Source organism: Heptranchias perlo, chromosome 9, assembly GCF_035084215.1.
Source record: "Heptranchias perlo isolate sHepPer1 chromosome 9, sHepPer1.hap1, whole genome shotgun sequence".
In the NCBI taxonomy this organism is placed as follows: domain Eukaryota; kingdom Metazoa; phylum Chordata; class Chondrichthyes; order Hexanchiformes; family Hexanchidae; genus Heptranchias; species Heptranchias perlo.
The window spans coordinates 24,535,024-24,553,158 of NC_090333.1; the positions used below are offsets into that span (position 1 = coordinate 24,535,024).

Consider the following 18,135-nt stretch of genomic DNA (forward strand, 5'->3'; position numbering starts at 1 on the left):
AAATTTATCCCCATTGCCTAAGGAACCACTCATTAATAGTTGTATGATTATTCCAAGAGTATCAATTTTTTCATTTGGAGTATATACTCTATACACCCCTCCCAAAAATTAAATCAAAATCCAAATGACATAATTAAATTGAATATTGCATTAAAAATAGAAAAATAGCTGCTTGGTAATGGTTACAAAGCTGTAGCATAATGAATGCACTTTAATATTCTAAAAGTCATTCAAAACCTAAGATTGTTCAATAAATGTAACACATTCCAAGCCAGCTATTTTTATTGCTTTTTAATATGCACAATCTTCAGTTTTATCATTGAAGTTTGGCTTTCCAGATAGTGCAATATTTTCCTGTTCGAGTTCTGCTGTCTTGCCAATGTAGCTGTCATTATGTCATAAGCACTAGGAGTGAGTGTGGCAGGTGATGGTGAAACATATAATTTGTTGCATCACATTAGTAGGATTTTCACATTGTGTATATATTTTTATGTCATTTATTTTTTGTATGACTTGCTGGTTTGTCATTAATGAGTGTGTAACTTTTATGCAGGAGGGGATAAAGGGAAAGAGTTATCTCTTCCTGTGGAATGGTTGCCATGGCTGGGTCATTAACATTGAAGAGCTATGCTAACAATAATTTTCCTTAGTTTTGTGTTTGAAATTGGCTGAACTTATTGTTTTACTATCCACTTTCTATTGGCAGAATTGTCTTTACATGACTACTGTGATGGTAATGTGATGTAACTTCCTTGTTGTACTATCTTCTTCCAGTGTCAAAAAAAACACCATCATCTTCACCGAATTGTTGCTTATCTTAAGAGGTGCATTTTGGAGTTTTGTAACTGTTTTAACAATTTTCTTTGGTGGGAGAGGGTTCAACAGGTTGTAACCCATTCACAAGAAAGAACTCCATGGGACTTAATGTTATTTTTGATTGGTATAGCTTGGGGCTGCTTAATATGAAATGGTTTAAACGAGTTTGCAAAGTCCTGTTGCAGCCGTATGTTGATTTAAGTGTATAAAATGGTGTATGAGCATTTATAAAAGAGAGGAACATTTTTCTATTTAATACCATCTCTGAAGTGGAGGTATGCAGTCTAACATTGGCATATGTACTATGTGTTACTTGGGAGTAATTTAGTTTGAGAGTTATTTCACTTTGGGTAGATGTTTTTCTTTGTTCAATGTGACAAAGATTTTGAGTAACAATTGCGTCTCTGGTAATTTGGAGATTAAAAGTTTAGTTATTATTAGTTATTACTCATTAAATTTTATCAGTCCAACGAAGCAGTTTAGTGCCCAAGTGTATATGTCCGGTTGAGATCACAAATCTGATTTTGTAACATTTGTGAATAAGTCGTTGTTTAATGTCTATGTTTTTGAATAAAAAGTCTTCCAATAGGGAGAGGGAGGAAAGAAAGGAAACAACCGGGACGTTGTCCAGTTGGGAGGTTACTGTCACACACAGGAGTACCATGAGTTTTCTTTAGACCTTATATGGCCTTTCTAGTATTCCACCTCTCCAGTCATCAATTGCAAGTCAATCTGGTACTAGCGCAATTTTTTCATAGTTTAATTTGTTATTTCATGGGTAAATTGTATTAATAGTAGCGTATAGTTTGTAAAAGCTTTTTCAGAGTCTTTGTCTCCTGCACACATACATCAGTGTTGGTTGCCAGTTTCAAAACACTTATGGCCTGAAATTACCGGCACAAGAGAGGTAGGTATTTGTGCCATTCTGCCGACACAAACTGCCCCAGTCCAGAAGTCAACTGATTGCTGGATGTTTGTACTCCAATTCATTAGAATAATTATGCATAGCTGCCTACGCAATGAAATGGAATTTCTGGCTATTAAGTCCAAATTAAAGGATGTGTGCACTTAAAGGCCAGTGCCTGCAAATGAGGACTCATATTTTGTTTCAGATTTATCGAGCTTCAAAATCAATTTCAGATATTTGTGAGCATTGGATAAGTCTGGAGGGAGAGGGGATTGAGAAGTATCAGGCATAAATAAAGTGAAAGAAGACCCAATAGAGAAGCACAAAATCGAGTTGGCAAGTCAATGAGTTGTACACCAGCAACAGGTATGGCTAAGTGGATATGCAGCTGCATGAGGTGGTTTAAAGAGTGCTTCCCAATTTTTGACTTCCAAGGCACCCTTCCCAGAGGACACCAGGGCACCATACATGGCAGCAGTAATAAGCAGGCTCAGTGCTGGAAGAGAAGACGTCACCAGCACATAAAGGAATCTGGAAAGGAAACCATATCTAACCATACCATGTATCTCTCTGGTTATTTGCGGGAAAGTATTGTCTGTTCCAAGTGTACTCCTTACCCATTCTCAGCCCTCATGCAACATTATTGCTCATTCTTTGCATTCGCAGCCATACCCATGCCTCAAGATAGCTTGCCTTCAAGATGCAATGTAGAATCGGAAACTTTGTCACACTTACATTTTTCAAGTCATCTTAGAACAACTTAGCTGCATGATGCAGTCAATTAAGGGGTGGTTTAATTGAGGTGTTTAAGATGATTAAAGGATTTGATGGGGTAGGTAGAGAAATACTATTTCCTGTGGTGGGGGAGTCCAGAACAAGGGGGCATAACCTTAAATTTGGAGCTAGGCTGTTCAGGGGTGATGTCAGGTAGGACAGCTTCTCACATGGTGGAAATCTGGACCCCCCCCCGCAAAAAAAGCTGTTGAGGCAAGGTCAGTTGAAAATTTTGAAACTGGGATTGATAGATTTTTGTTGAGGAATGGGTATCAAGGGTTACGAAACCAAGGCGGGTAGATGGAGTGAAGATAGAGATCAACCATGATCTAATTGGTTAAAAGCCTGGTGCAGTCGCTGAAAATGATCTAGCTTGCTTTGATACACAATCAAAACAAAACCAAACAGGATTTTGTCAGCCGGGAGAAGCCAGACCTTTCTATTCAAATGCAAGCATCTTGTGGGTTTTATTTCTACACTAGTGAATCTGCGATGAAAGTACTCATAATTAGTTGGAGAAAATAGTTGGGGGGATTTAACTATCGGGCACCAGTGGAGGTAGTGGTCTATTTTGGGAGCTGGGCCTCATTAACATATATCCAGTGAGCTGCGCACCCACTGCAGCTCACCGGCTCCATCCAGGCCAGCACAATATCAGGCAGCTGGAGGCTAACCCAGCCTGCACAAAGGTAGGTCTGGAGGGGGTGCGATTTCTGGGAGGGTTGGGAGAGTCTGGGGTGGCAGCAACCCAGATTATTGTTGTAGAGTCCCTTCCAAAAAAAAATTGAACTTTTTGTCTCTCAGTCTTTCATTCCTCCTACAATTCAAGGCCAAGTTTACATCATCTAAGCACTATTTCTTCATTTATCTTGATTTATCTCTTTTCAAAATTTCTGCCATCCTACTAAAGACCTTGAGTTTTCACCTAAGTTTCTCAATTTAAATAAAAATCAAATTGCTATTTCTGGTAGGGTAATGGGAGGCAGTGAGCAGTGGGGATTGCTGGCCCAAAGCCGTGTTATAAATCATGTTTCAATATCTAGCCTGGTAATCAATGAGAAGCTGGCAGTTCCAATTTGGAGGCCAGCTACCTCATAGTAATTAAAAATTTACATGAGGATAAATCCATTATAGTGCCTTATCCTGGAGTATTCCTTTAAGCTGGTGAATGGTGCAAACAAGGTAAAGTACTAACAACCTGGATTTGGTGGTATAGTTATCACTTATGCAGAGAGGTGATAGTTTGTTTGGTTCACAGGACGATCCAAGTTCTGACAGTTCTGTATTAATAGTACACAGTTACAATGGAATGTCACAGAATTGTTGCCCTGCTGTCGTCACACCAGGACAGGATGTAGCTTTATGTTCCGGCTTAACCAGTGGTACATGCCATCTACGTGGACCAATTTAAAGAATGTTGTTCCACTTTTTATTATTGTGAATAGACATATTGGTCCTGTTTGAAATGCATGACTAATTGCATTATACGTACACAAGAAACACAAAATTTCCATAATAAATGCGCTGAATCATGCTACTTTAGCTGTGAATAAAGCTCAGAATAATTAATTATGCATTCTGTACAACTTAAGGTAGGTACTTTGCATGAATGTGCAGCATTTGTTTTCTGTATTCTTTACCCGACCATAATATTATTTTACTGTATTTATGCATGATTCATGTTATTAGAATTTATTAAGTTTATACATTTGTAAAAATTTGAATTGTGTTTTAATGTTAGTTTATTTTTGTTGTCTGCATGTATTTTTTGTCCTAGTATGCATTTTCTGGTTAGTCTTTTGCCACCTTATTTCATTCATTACCCTTCATCCCCCTCCATTTATCCACTAGCACCCTCCGCCCCACCTCAAGATGTCCATGGATTCTCCATCAGCTCTACCAGCATTCGGGTAAGTTGGCGTCCACCGCCAGCGAACAGTCGTAATGGCGTCATTACCAAATACTCCATTATATATCAGGCGATGGATAGTGAGGACAACGTGAAACACGTTTTGGACAACATTGAGGCAGACACAACCAGCTCGCTAGTTGAGGGTCTGGAGAAGTGGACTGAATATCGGGTGTGGGTAAGGGCTCACACCAACGTTGGGCCAGGTCCGAAGAGCACACCTGTGAATGTCCGCACAGATGAGGATGGTAGGTCATTTGAAAATAAAGTTCAATGAGCTTTAATATTGTGGTACCCCTTTCATCAACTTTTCGAAGACAAAAGTTTTACCAAACGATTCAAAGGCAAGGTTGAAATTCAGATGGAAACCTGCTATAATTTTTGTAATCATTTTAATGTAATAGTATTATTAAGTGTACAGGCAAAATTTGATGGTAATAAATGAATTTATTGTAGAATGTTATGATCACAGCCTGTTCTGGAGAAATAAGATAATACTTCTCCCACTTATTCCAAGAAACAAAAAACATAAGAATACTTGCTGTCCGCAATAAATGCTGCTTTTCAGAGTTATCTTTGTCCAAATTATATTCAAAACTATTCTGTTAAACTAGTGACCAGCCTGTTAGCAAAGGGGTACCGCAGTTCCTTACATAGAAATTGTAGCAATTATGTCTTTAATGGTTGAAGAAATGTTTGTGCTATTTTATTTATATATATATATTTATTTTATATATAATATGAATGAATCTCACCCCACAAAAATGAGAAACACAATTTCGTCAGCGGCATCATGTAAAACACCAATATTCTATTATCTATTGCCTATTCATTTAGAATTGAAAGTGATGCAGTGGATAGATTGAACTAAAAATCTTAGTCCCCAACTTGTGTCCTTGGTGTCTGATCTTTCCAAGTTGGCACACCTGAACGTGAAGCAGAACTTAGTGTCGTTAAAAACTCCTCTCTGAGAATTGTAGTATCTAAAACTCTTGAATGTCTATTTCTGTACCTGCTTTACGTTTTTCTTGTGGAACATAGGGATGCTGAAAAGACACTGCAGATTCTCCATCTGGTTCCAAAAACTAATACCCCTCAATCACCTACCTTCTCAATATCTATCCAATTCTCCCTTAAACATTTCCACACTGTCTGCCTCCTTGGCCAGTCCATTTCACATGCTCATCACCTTCTGTGTCAAGGAGCTAAATATTTCAGCACCTTTCCTTTTTTAAGCTTGCAAACATGAGTTTGTGGTGATGTCTAACATATTATCAGGGTTCAATTTATTTATCTCAATTATCTTGAATACTTGAATAATGACACCCCTTAGCTTTCTCATCTCCAGAGAAAGAAGATAGAGAAGGTTTGGGGGATAGATTTTGGTGGGGGAGGGGGTGGAGTGCAAATTACTTGAGACGGGAGAAATGAAAGGAGACACGACTGGGTAACAGGAAGGTGAGGAGTCAGGAGAAAAGTGCCCAGAAGGGGTAAAGAGAAGAGAAAGAAAAAAGGGAGATAAAAATAATGGGCATGATAAAGATTAGGATAGGTATGTCCTGGTTGTAAACAGAGAATAGGGATGAGGCAATAAGAGAGAGTCTAAAGTTAAAGTCAGAGGTCGCGTGGTGAGATGAAGTTGAGTTGTAAATGGGGTGAAGTCAGCTTGGAGCACCAATGAGCTGATGTCCAGATTCAGTGACAGGTGTGGAGGACAAGTGAGTTCAGGAGCTGTTTGAGGGGCAGAGTATCAGTGGGCACACTGGTAGAGGTATTTCCATGGAAAATGGAGAATTGACCATGAGCTAACATAGGTTGATCCAGGGATCCAGTGGAGGTGAGCCATGCCCTTTGTGATTAGGAGTACACACCAATGGATCCAGTATACCAGCGACGATGAATGAAGTCAGCTACAATGGGAAGCAGGCGGAAAGCGATGGAGCAAAGGTCATTCGGCAGCAGTGGAACAGAATTCATAGCAGGATGGGTAACAGCAGAAATAGATCAAAGCTAGCTCAGCATAGAGTGAAAAATTCCTGGCAGTAGAGCAGAAAATTGAGGATGCAACAGCAGGCCAGAGACTAGAATCAAAACAACCTAGTCTCTGTAGAAAACAGCGGCGATGTTGAGGTCACTAAGGTTCAGAAGCAGTGGAGAAATGAACTTTGGCCCAGGAGAAGTGGATTTCTGGCTAGGACCCACACAACAGCAAAATAAAGCTGAGAACTAGCAGTGCACTGAAATACAGCTAGTAGTTCAGCAGATAACAGTAGTAGGTGGCTGTAGGCTAAGAAAAAGTTACCTTGAAACTTGAAGCGACGTCTGACAGTGTAGTCCAGTAGAGCAGTGTAGTTCGCTCAGAGTAAGATGGCAGCTTCGCTACCTGAAGGGCAGTGCCAGCTTGGTTCTCTCTGCCACCGTTTTACCACTGTTTATTTCTTTTTCCTAGTCTCATTACTTTAAAATTTGTGCAAATCAAGAATCGTTTGCCACTCATCAGCCCATCTTCCCAATCTATCCAGATTTGTGCGTTCCCTTATTGTTTGAACTCCCTCCCCCAATTTAGTGTCATCTTCAAATTTAGAGACAACTCTGTTTCTGTCTCTAGCTCCAAATCATTTGTACACCCTATGAACAGCAATCGACCTAGCACTGATGCTTGTCGCATCTTGCCAGTGACTTATTTCCAATCACAACCACTTTTATTTCTGGTTTAGCCAATTTCCAAACTTTCCTCTTATTCCATACCTTCCCACTTTGTGGACTAATCACTTGTGTGCCATGATATTAAATGCCTGACTGAAATCTGTGTATAGAACTTTCACTGTCAATTAGGTCCGTCATTTCTTCAAAGAATTCTATTACAATGCTAACTTTCTCTTACGTTATCATACCTATCTAGGTGTTAAATTATCCCCTCTCCAATAATACCTTCTAATATTTACCCACAATAGAATTTGGGCTCAGTGACCTGTAGTTTTCTGGATCATCCATCTATCCCTTGTTAAAGATTGGTGTTATGTTAAATACTTTTCAATCCTTAAGCACTATTCCTGAAAAAATAGTGGCATGGCAAGACTGATTTCATTAGCCACTTCTCCAAGTGCCTTTTCTATGAATTACATCTGGGCCTACTGCCTTGGCCTCCATTAACTTTCTTAGCCTATCAGTGACTGTCTTATGACGTTTCTATTATTTTTAGTACTTCTACCATTTCCACCACCACCCCCCCACCCCCCCTCCCTCTCCACTCTGAAAATTCAACTTCCATGCTGGGGAGATTGCCATGGTATGCTCTATCATCACATAGATCTACAGGGTATTCTGGAGGGGGAGGGTGAACAGCCAGTAGTCGTGGTCCATATTGGTACCAACGACATAGGTAAAAAAAGGGATGGGGTCCTGCAAGGTGAATTTAAGGAGTTAGGAGATAAATTAAAAAGCAGGACTTCAAAGGTAGTGATCTCAGGATTACTACCGGTGCCACATGCTAGTGAGTATAGGAACAGGAGAATAGACAGGATGAATGCGTGGCTGTAGGGATGGTGTAGGAGGGAGGGATTTAGATTCCTGGGACATTGGGACCGGTTCTGGGGAAGGTGGGACCTGTACAAGCGTGACGGGTTACACCCGAGCAGGACCGGGACCAATGTCCTCGCGGGGGTGTTTGCTAGTGCTGTTGGGGAAGGTTTAAACTAGAGTGGCAGGGGGATGGGAACCTGAACGGGGAGTCAGAAGGGAATAAAGTTGAGAGCAGCAAGTGAGGGGAAGACCCAGGGGAAATCTACAATACAAATAGTACGAACAGTTGTTCAAGAACAAGTGAAAGGGAAAAGCGTAGAGCAGCAGAAAGAAAGTGTACTTTAGGCACGACAGATAAAATAAAAACTAGAAGGCGTAAGGCGATTAACCCAGCATCAAAGCTGTGGCAGGGGGTTGGGAACCTGAGCAGGGAGACAGAGGAAAGCGTGTCAGGAAGGGACAGAAGGTATGGAGTAAAAGGTAAAGTGTTAAAAAAGGAAAAAGCAGGAACTAAGTGTCACAAAACATATTTGAAAGTTCTTTATCTGAATGCACGTAGCATTCGTAACAAAATGGACGAGTTAACGGCACAAATAACTACGTATGGGTATGATCTTGTGGCCATTACAGAAACATGGCTGCAGGGTGACAACGACTGGGAATTAAATATGCCAGGGTATTTAACAATCAGGAAGGACAGGCAGGAAGGAAGGGGAGGTGAGGTGGCTATGTTAATAAAGGAAGGAATCACTGTAATACAGAGAAATGATATTGGGACAAAGGATCAGGACAATGAAACAGTTTGGGTAGAGATAAGGAATAATAAGGGGAAAAAAACACTAGTGGGCGTAGTATATAGGCCTCCTAATAGTTGCAACTCTGCTTGAAGAAGTATTAATCAGGAAATAGTCGGGGCATGTAATAAGGGAACAGCTATAATTATGGCGGATTTTAACTATCATATTAACTGGACAAATCAAATTGGGCAGGGCAGCCTTGAGGAAGAGTTTATTGAATGTATTAGGGATGGATTTCTTGAGCAGTATGTAACTGATCCTACAAGGGGGCAGGCAACCTTGGACCTGGTCCTGTGTAATGAGCCAGGATTAATTAATAATGTCCTAGTTAAGGATCCCCTTGGAATGAGTGACCATAACATGGTTACATTCCATATCCAATTAGAGGGTGAGAAGGTTGGTTCTCAAACAAGCGTACTGAGCTTGAATAAAGGAGACTATGATGGTATGAGAGCGGAATTGATTAAAGTGGACTGGGAAAATAGATTAAAGGGTAAGACGGTACATGAGCAGTGGTGTTCATTTAAGGAGTTATTTTACAACTTTCAAAACAAATATATTCCACTGAGGAAAAAAGGGTGTAAAAGAAATGACAGCCATCCATGGCTAAGTAAAGAAATTAAGGATAGTATCCGACTAAAAACAAGGACATATAAGATAGCCAAACTTAGTGGGAGGATAGAAGATTGGGAAGTCTTCAAAAGACAGCAAAAAGTAACTAAAGGATTGATTAAGAAAGGGAAGATAGATTATGAAAATAAATTAGCAAAAAATATAAAAACAGATAGCAAGAGTTTCTATAGTTATATAAAAAGAAAAAGGGTGGCTAAGGCAAACGTAGGTCCCTTAGAGGATGAGACTGGGAAATTAATGGTGGGAAAATGGAGATGGCAAAAATGCTGAACAAATATTTTGTTTCAGTCTTTACGGTAGAGGACACTAAGAATATCCCAACACTGAACAAACAGGGGGCTCAAGGGAGGGAGGAGCTAAATACGATTAAAATCACTAAGGAATTGGTACTCAGTAAATTAATGGGACTCAAGGTGGATAAATCCCCTGGACCTGATGGCTTACATCCGAGGGTCTTGAGGGAAGTGGCAGTAGGGATTGTGGATGCTTTGGTAATAATGTTCCAAAATTCTCTGGACTCGGCAAAGGTCCCGGCAGATTGGAAAACTGCTAATGTAACACCCTTATTTAAAAAGGGTAGTAGGCAGAAGGCTGGAAATTATAGACCAGTTAGCCTAACATCTGTGGTGGGTAAAATTTTGGAGTCTATTATTAAGGAGACAGTAGCGGAACATTTGGATATACATAATTTAATAGGACAAAGTCAGCATGGCTTTACGAAGGGGAAGTCATGTCTGACAAATTTGCTTGAGTTCTTTGAGGACATAACGTACAGGGTGGATAAAGGGGAACCAGTGGACGTAGTGTATTTAGACTTCCAGAAGGCATTCGACAAGGTGCCACATAAAAGAATATTGCTCAAGATAAAGAATCACTGGATTGGGGGTAATATTCTGGCATGGGTGGAGGATTAGTTATCTAACAGGAAGCAGAGAGTTGGGATAAATGGTTCATTCTCGGACTGGCAACCAGTAGCCAGTGGTGTTCTGCAGGGGTCGGTGCTGGGTCCCCAACTCTACAATCTATATTAACGATTTGGAGGAGGGGACCGAGTGTAACATATCAAAGTTTGCAGATGATACAAAGATGGGAGGGAAAGTAGAGAGTGAGGAGGACATAAAAAACCTACAAGGGGACATAGACAGGCTGGGTGAGTGGGCGGAGATTTGGCAGATGCAATACAATATTGGAAAATGTGAGGTTATGCACTTTGGCAGGAAAAATAAGAGAGCAAGTTATTATCTTAATGGCAAGAAACTGGAAAGTACTGCAGTACAAAGGGATCTGGGGGTCCTAGTGCAAGAAAATCAAAAAGTTAGTATGCAGGTGCAGCAGGTGATCAAGAAGGCCAACGGAATGTTGGCGTTTATTGCTAGGGGGATAGAATATAAAAACAGGGAGGTATTGCTGCAGTTATATAAGCTATTGGTGAGACCGCACCTGGAATACTGCATACAGTTTTGGTGTCCATACTTAAGAAAAGACATACTTGCTCTCGAGGCAGTACAAAGAAGGTTCACTCGGTTAATCCCGGGGATGAGGGGGCGGACATATGAGGAGAGGTTGAGTAGATTGGAACTCTACTCATTGGAGTTCAGAAGAATGAGAGGCGATCTTATTGAAACATATAAGATTGTGAAGGGGCTTGATCGTGTGGATGCGGTAAGGATGTTCCCAAGGATGGGTGAAACTAGAACTAGGGGGCATAATCTTAGAATATGGGGCTGCTCTTTCAAAACTGAGATGAGGAGAAACTTCTTCACTCAGGGTAGTAGGTCTGTGGAATTTGCTGCCCCAGGAAGCTGTGGAAGCTACATCATTAAATAAATTTAAAACAGAAATCGACAGTTTCCTAGAAGTAAAGGGAATTAGGGGTTACGGGGAGCGGGCAGGAAATTGGACATGAATTTAGATTTGAGGTTAGGATCAGATCAGCCATGATCTTATTGAATGGCGGAGCAGGCTCGAAGGGCCGATTGGCCTACTCCTGCTCCTATTTCTTATGTTCTTATATGTTTACTATCATTTGGTCACTTGAAATGTCACCTTTCGGATCTTTCAATAGTGAAAACATTTTTTTTTCACTGCTGTATCCCTAGAAATGCTTGAGATTTCTTTTGCTATTTCCTGCCTAATCTCACTTTCTATTTTAGCTTGCTTAACCAGTTTCTTAACCTCTTTTACCTTGTTTTATATTCATCTCGGTTACACTAACACACATAACACGGCCACCAATTCCTTTTCAGGCCAAATTTGTTTCCTTCTCTCAGCAAAAACTCTGTTGTGTTTCACATTTCTGGCTGACAGAGTTTGAAATCACCTTTTTCTTTCTTTTCGCAGGAATTACTATTTTAAACTTTTACTTCCTCTTTCCACACATTTGAAGGGTGGTATAAATCCCAATATTCAGTATTGTCAATTCTTTAAGTCTCCAGTTTAGATCTATACTAATATTGAACATTATCCCTCAGGACCTTCTATTCTGATTTCACATAAGAAGCTTTAGTACTTACTGAACAATATTATATTTCAACCACTGCTTTGCATGTGTACAGGACAAATTGTACTCCATATTGAAAGTAGGAACTACATTGAAAAGCAATTAAAGATACTTCATGCTAATCTTTCACATAGAGAGCTGGCATAGGCACGATGGGCCGAATGGCAGCCTCCTGTGCTGTATCAGTCTATGATTCTAATCCATCAGGGCTTACATACTTACAGGACCTATGGAAAGAGGAATCCTAAATCCCACCTGTTTGATTTTTTTATGTTCTATTAAGTTTGTCTACCTATTAAACTGAACATTTTTTTTAAAATTTAGGTCTGTATGGCTGGCTGTCAACAGTGCAAGGTGACATTGTACCACTAATGTCACACAATGCAAAGAGTGATATCACGAAGGCACATCAACTAACACTGATAAATTTAAAGTTCCTCCTGTTAAAGAGTTAAATGTTTAGTCATCGTGTCTGAGGGCATTTATGTCCCTTTCCGATGATAAGTTGGATGTCTATGGATTTAAAAAGAAATTTCTTCCCTACCTCTCCTTCCTGAGTGCATAATTTTTGAGAGCAAAATTGATGTTTAGAACTAAATTTGTGGGGATCTGGAGACTTAAAGGAAAAAGTAATTTTAGCAGGTATTCACGTAAAATAATTGTTAATTAGTTAGGGGGTTCTTCGAGTAGACAGCGGATAGATGTTTTAATTCACAGCAGGTGCAAAACAGACATTTTTGCTGACACTGGGTAATGGGATTCATGCACATCCAGTTGGACAACATCAGCTGCTCAGTGGCTAGTCTGTCTGCAGACTGATATACACCTGTCATTTTGCACAATCCCTGAACACAGCAAAACATGTTGGTTTTGTGTTAAATAGAAAATGCTCCTGATCTTTTTGTAGACACACCAACTACATGGCAGTTAATGTTAACTGCCAGCTGTGATTTATTTGCAGCACGTCTGTATTCAGAAAATATATACCATACAAAGCTTTGAAAAAATATATATCATGAGCCCAACCTCAATTGCTAATCTGGTAAATGCACCATGTGGTGTAATACTGAGTCATATAGACAAGTCTGCATTGTTCATAAGTCGTAATAGTGGGAAGCATGACAGTTGGCCTGGGATGTCCCCAGGCTACGGAGGGGAAAATTAGCCACTCAATCACTATCCAGTGCTATCTGCTGAAAGGGAGCTTATGTGAATGTAAAGTGAGGACAGCATTAGATTCAGCTATGATGGCCCCTTAGTTAAATGGCCCACCAACATACTCACTGTCCAGTTCACACATGGAGAATGCAACAGAAGCTGCATTAAATGCATATAAATGGGAGAAATTGCTTAAATGCAGTATAAACTTTGCCTCCCTTCCCCCCACACTTGTGTGTTCATTATATTTCTTGGTTAGGCATGTGTGAAAATTAGGATATCATTTTACATTATTTATCATTGAGAATTCAAGTCTCAGAAGTCAATTTGTGATGTTTCTGTTTATCATCAACTATATTTCTGCCTGGAATGGCTCCACAGTAGTGATTTTTTATATGGAGAAAAAACAAGTAGAATAAGGAGCAGTGACCCCATGGGTTGAAGCAAATTGGGAACTGGGTAACACTGCTTTGGGAACTTTGTATGAATCCAATAGAAATTGTGGAATTAGCGTCTCATTTACTGAAGGCAGTTAGTGGATGTGTTCAATGGATTTCAATTTTGTCCATATTGAGTATGAATCCATTGCACAGAATCTTTACCCCCACCACCCAACCCCAAAGTGTTAGTTGTTCTGTAGATGTTTTTGTTTTTTGGGAGGGAACTGCTCATATCTAGTGCACATGTGTTTTTCAGAGGGGAATCCCTCTGTGAGTGTGATACTGCATACCATAAGCCTGTTAAATCTTTACAGTGGGTGGTGGAAGAAGATGCTTACTATAAAGCATGTATTAGTTTTAGGAGTTCTTAAATCAATCCTAAAAGAAGTTCTTGCAGGTAATCACTGTACATTTTGTCATAGTGCCTAGTGCTCCACCACGGAAAGTGGAAGCAGAGTCAGTAAACTCAACAACAATCAAAGTCACGTGGAAGCCCCCAGTGTCTAACAAGCAGCATGGACAGATTCGTGGATACCAGGTCACTTACGTACGTTTGGAAAAAGGGGAACCACAAGGACATCCAATCATTAAAGATGTGATGTTAGCAGAAGAACAGGTAAGAGCAGTTAGTTGCTGAGAGCTGAGTTATTAAAAATTACTGATCATGAGAGGAAGAAAGGAATTACTGTACAATATAAAATACATTTATGAAGTACTGAATGAAAGCAAAATGGGCGACTAGTTGTCTCAAATGTAGCCTTCTAAAAATATATATCATTGATATTGTTTAGTCAAAGTGCTTTGCCTTACTGGTGCGTGTTGATTTGTTGAGTCTGAGCTTAAACTTGCGTGGTTTTCAGACAATGGCTATATTTGGTTTATCTACAATTGCCCAGAACAGACATTTGTTTTGTATTGATCTGGTACTGATCTCAGTCTAATGATGATTATTTATAATATGATTTCTAAATGTTTCCCTTTATCCTCCTTAAATGGTGTTTGGAACATACCACATAATTTTTTCCCGCTGCACTAATGCAAGCAGAACATGAAGAATGGACAATTTGCAAACCCTGCTATTATTTTTTTTCATGTTTTAGAAAAATGTCCCCTAAAAGAGAAATCCAACTCAAGTTTAAAGTCGGAAAACAACAAAAGCAAAATGTAACGGTGTGCACAGAATCAAAACTTCTGTTTATTTTTCATAAATAGGGCAGAAGTATTACTGAAGAATTAATGTTTATTTTTCTGCTAATCTCTTTTTATGGTTTGTTTTTGCGGTGTTTTTTGTATATTGCTCGAAGCTCTAACTGGTAAGTTATTTTGCTGTTAGTAGTAACCATCAGTGGTAGATTTTCTTTACTGCGAGTGAAACCAGTTGGAATCAAAGTAAAGCTGATCAAACAAAATCACGATTGATTTGAAGATACTGAGTGGTTAGCTGATGGCCTTTGCAAGTGGCTTCGAAAATTCAAAAATCATCTTGCATTTTGTTACTTTTACTACTAACTAATTTCTTCCAGGTTGTCAGTAGTATTTTGGTGTGTTGTAATGGTGGGTGTCATGCTGTTGCATATTTTGTTTCCCTTCTAATTTTTTTCTCTCTTTCTCTTGCATTTGTTTACATTACCTGTCTTGCTTCCACACCTATACAGGTTGAGAGAGAGTTTGTTTCACACCAAAGGGTGTAGAACTTACCTATATTGCTAAGCAAGAAGGAAAATGCTCAATAAACATATAGAGATTGCAGAAGTCTTACTCTTGATTAAACTCCATCAAACAGGTGGAGTTCACCCATAATCCTCAGTGAAAATGAACACAACCTATAATTAATAAGTTATCAAGCACTTTTGTTCATACTGAGCAATCAGGGTAGGCTCTGTCTTTATTACTACCAAACTAACTCACGATCTGCAGTGACAAGAGGCATACTGCTTTATTATTGAAGCATATTAGGCCATTTGCAATGTTGACTAAAGTGTGTCTGTACAATTATATTCTGGATTCGTTGTTAGCAACTTGTGAAAAATAAATTTAGGCTAAAGTTGCAGAACCAAAAGCTTTTTTTTTTCATTTTGATGATCTAAAAGCCCTGGTAGGATTGATGATGTACTGTTGTCTACGAACAGTTGCATGTTACATCGGAACAGGAGTAGGCCATTCAGCCCCACGTGCCTGCTCCGCCATTTGATAAGGAAAGGGTGAACAGGCTGGGGCTCTTTTCTCTAGAAAAGAGAAGGCTGACGGGTGACTTGATAAAGGTTTTTAAGATAATGAAAGGATTTGAGAGGATGTTACCTCAGTAAATAGTTTTTTGGAAGTGTGGGTACCTGCAAACACCTCCAAATTATCTGGTGCAATCAGGCATCATATTTAAGATATAAAAACATAAAATGCTAGGAACACTCGGCAGGTCAGGCAGCATATGTGGAAAGAGAAACAGAGTTAACGTTTCAGTTCGATGACCAGTTCTGCTGAAAGGTCATCGACCTGAACGTTAACACTGTTTCCCTCTCCACAGATGCTGCCTGACCTGCCAAGTGTTTCCAGCATTTTATGTTTTTATTTCAGATTTCCAGCATCCACAGTATTTTACATTATGATTACATCGCATCTACACAGATACAGGCCATTCAGCCCAACTGGTCTATGCCTCCGTCTATGCGCCGCACGAGCCTCCTCCCTCCCTACTTCATCTAACCCGATCAGCATATCCTTCTATTCTGTTCTCCCTCGTGTGCTTATCTAGCTTCCCTTTAAATGCATCTATGCTATTTGCTTCAACTACTCCTTGTAGTAACGTGTTCCACATTCTTACCACTCTTTGGGTAAAGAAGTTTCTTCTGAATTCGTTATTGGATTTATTAGTGTCTATATCTTATATTTATGACCTTCGAGTTTTGGTCTCCTCCACAAGTGGAAACATTTTCTTTACGTCTAGATTTAAGGTGAGAGGGGAGAGATACAGAAGGGTCCAGAGGGGCAATTTTTTCACTCAAAGGGTGGTGAGTGTCTGGAACGAGCTGCCAGAGGCAGTAGTAGAGGCGGGTACAATTTTGTCTTTTAAAAAGCATTTGGACAGTTACATGGGTAAGATGGGTATAGAGGGATATGGGCCAAGTGCAGGCAATTGGGACTAGCTTAGTGGTATAAACTGGGCGACATGGACATGTTGGGCCGAAGGGCCTGTTTCCATGTTGTAAACTTCTATGATTCTATGATTCTATCAAATCCTTTCATTATCTTAAAGACCTTTATCAAGTCACCCGTCAGCCTTCTCTTTTCTAGAGAAAAGAGCCCCAGCCTGTTGACCCTTTCCTGATAAGTATATCCTCTGAGTTCTGGTATCAGCCTTGTGAATCTTTTTTGCACATTCTCCAATGCCTCTATTTTGTTTTTATAATATGGAGACCAGAACTGTGCATAGTACTCCCAAGTGTGGTCTAACCAAGGTTCAATACAAGCTTAACATAACTTCTCTGCTTTTCAATTCTATCCCTCTAGAAATGAACCACAGTGCTTGATTTGCCTTTTTTATGGCCTTATTAACCTGCATCGCTACTTTTAGTGATTTGTGTATCTGTACCCCAAGATCCCATTGTTCCTCTACCCCATTTAGACTCTTATTATCCAAGCAGTATGTAGCCTCCTTATTCTTCCTACCAAAATGCACACCTCACAATTATCTATATTGAAATTCATTTGCCAATTACACGCCCATTCTGAAAGTCTTCTTGCATTTTGACGAGTTCTTCCTTTGTATTAACTACACCCCCCAATTTGGTGTGATCCACAGATTTTGAAATTCTACTTCCGATTCCCGAGTCCAAATAGTTATTATAAGTTGTGAATAACAGTGGTCTCAGCACCGATCCCTGTGGAACACCACTTCCCACCTTTTGCCAGTCTGGGTAGCTACCCTTAACCCCTGCTTTCTGTTTTGCAGCCAGCTTGCTATCCATTCTGCTACCTGTCCCCTGACTCCACATGCTCTGACTTTGGTCATAAGTCCACAATGCAGCACCTTATCCAAGGCCTTTTAAAAAATCCAAATATATAACATCTACTGCATTACCATTGACTTCTCTTTCTTTTACTTCTTCAAAGAATTCAATAAGGTTGGTCAAGCATGACATTCCCTTCTGAAATCGGTGCTGACTATTCTTTATTATGTTTGTTTTCCGGATGTTTTTCTATTACATTAAAAGATTCCATTATCTTTCCTACCACAGATGCTAAACTAACTGGTCTGTAGTTCCCTGGACTTGTTCTATTTTCCTTTTTAAATATAAGAATAACATTAGCTGTCCGCCAGTCCTCTGGCACAATTCCCTTTTCTCATGAATTTTTATATATATGTAATAGTGCCTCTGCTATCCCTTCACTAACTTCGTTTAATATGCGCAGATGCAATGCATCCGGACCAGTGGTTTTATCCTCTCAAGTTTGATCAGTTTATCAATTATCTCCCCCCTTTCCATCTTAAATGTCTCTATATCTTTTTTGATCTCTTCTTCTAATATCATGCCCACCATGTTAGCCTCCCTGGTAAATACTGAGTCAAAGTACTGACCCTATCCCTATCCCGATTTTTAAAAATTATTTATGTGCCTGTAGAATACCTTACTATTTCTTTTTGTATTCCTTGATTTAATTTCGTAGTTCCTCTTTGCTTTTCT

At 39.6% G+C, this 18,135-nt stretch overlaps 1 protein-coding gene across 8 annotated transcripts in view; it reads left to right on the forward strand.

Annotated features, from left to right (window-relative positions):
* Window positions 1–18,135, forward strand: part of LOC137325201 (receptor-type tyrosine-protein phosphatase F-like) — a 521,369-nt gene that overhangs the window by 351,941 nt on the left and 151,293 nt on the right. For all 8 annotated transcript variants that reach the window (XM_067990027.1, XM_067990026.1, XM_067990031.1 and 5 more), the window contains 2 exons: window positions 4,349–4,654; window positions 13,879–14,072. In XM_067990027.1, coding sequence (XP_067846128.1) covers window positions 4,349–4,654; window positions 13,879–14,072 — 500 coding nt within the window. The remainder of the gene's footprint in view (window positions 1–4,348; window positions 4,655–13,878; window positions 14,073–18,135) is intronic.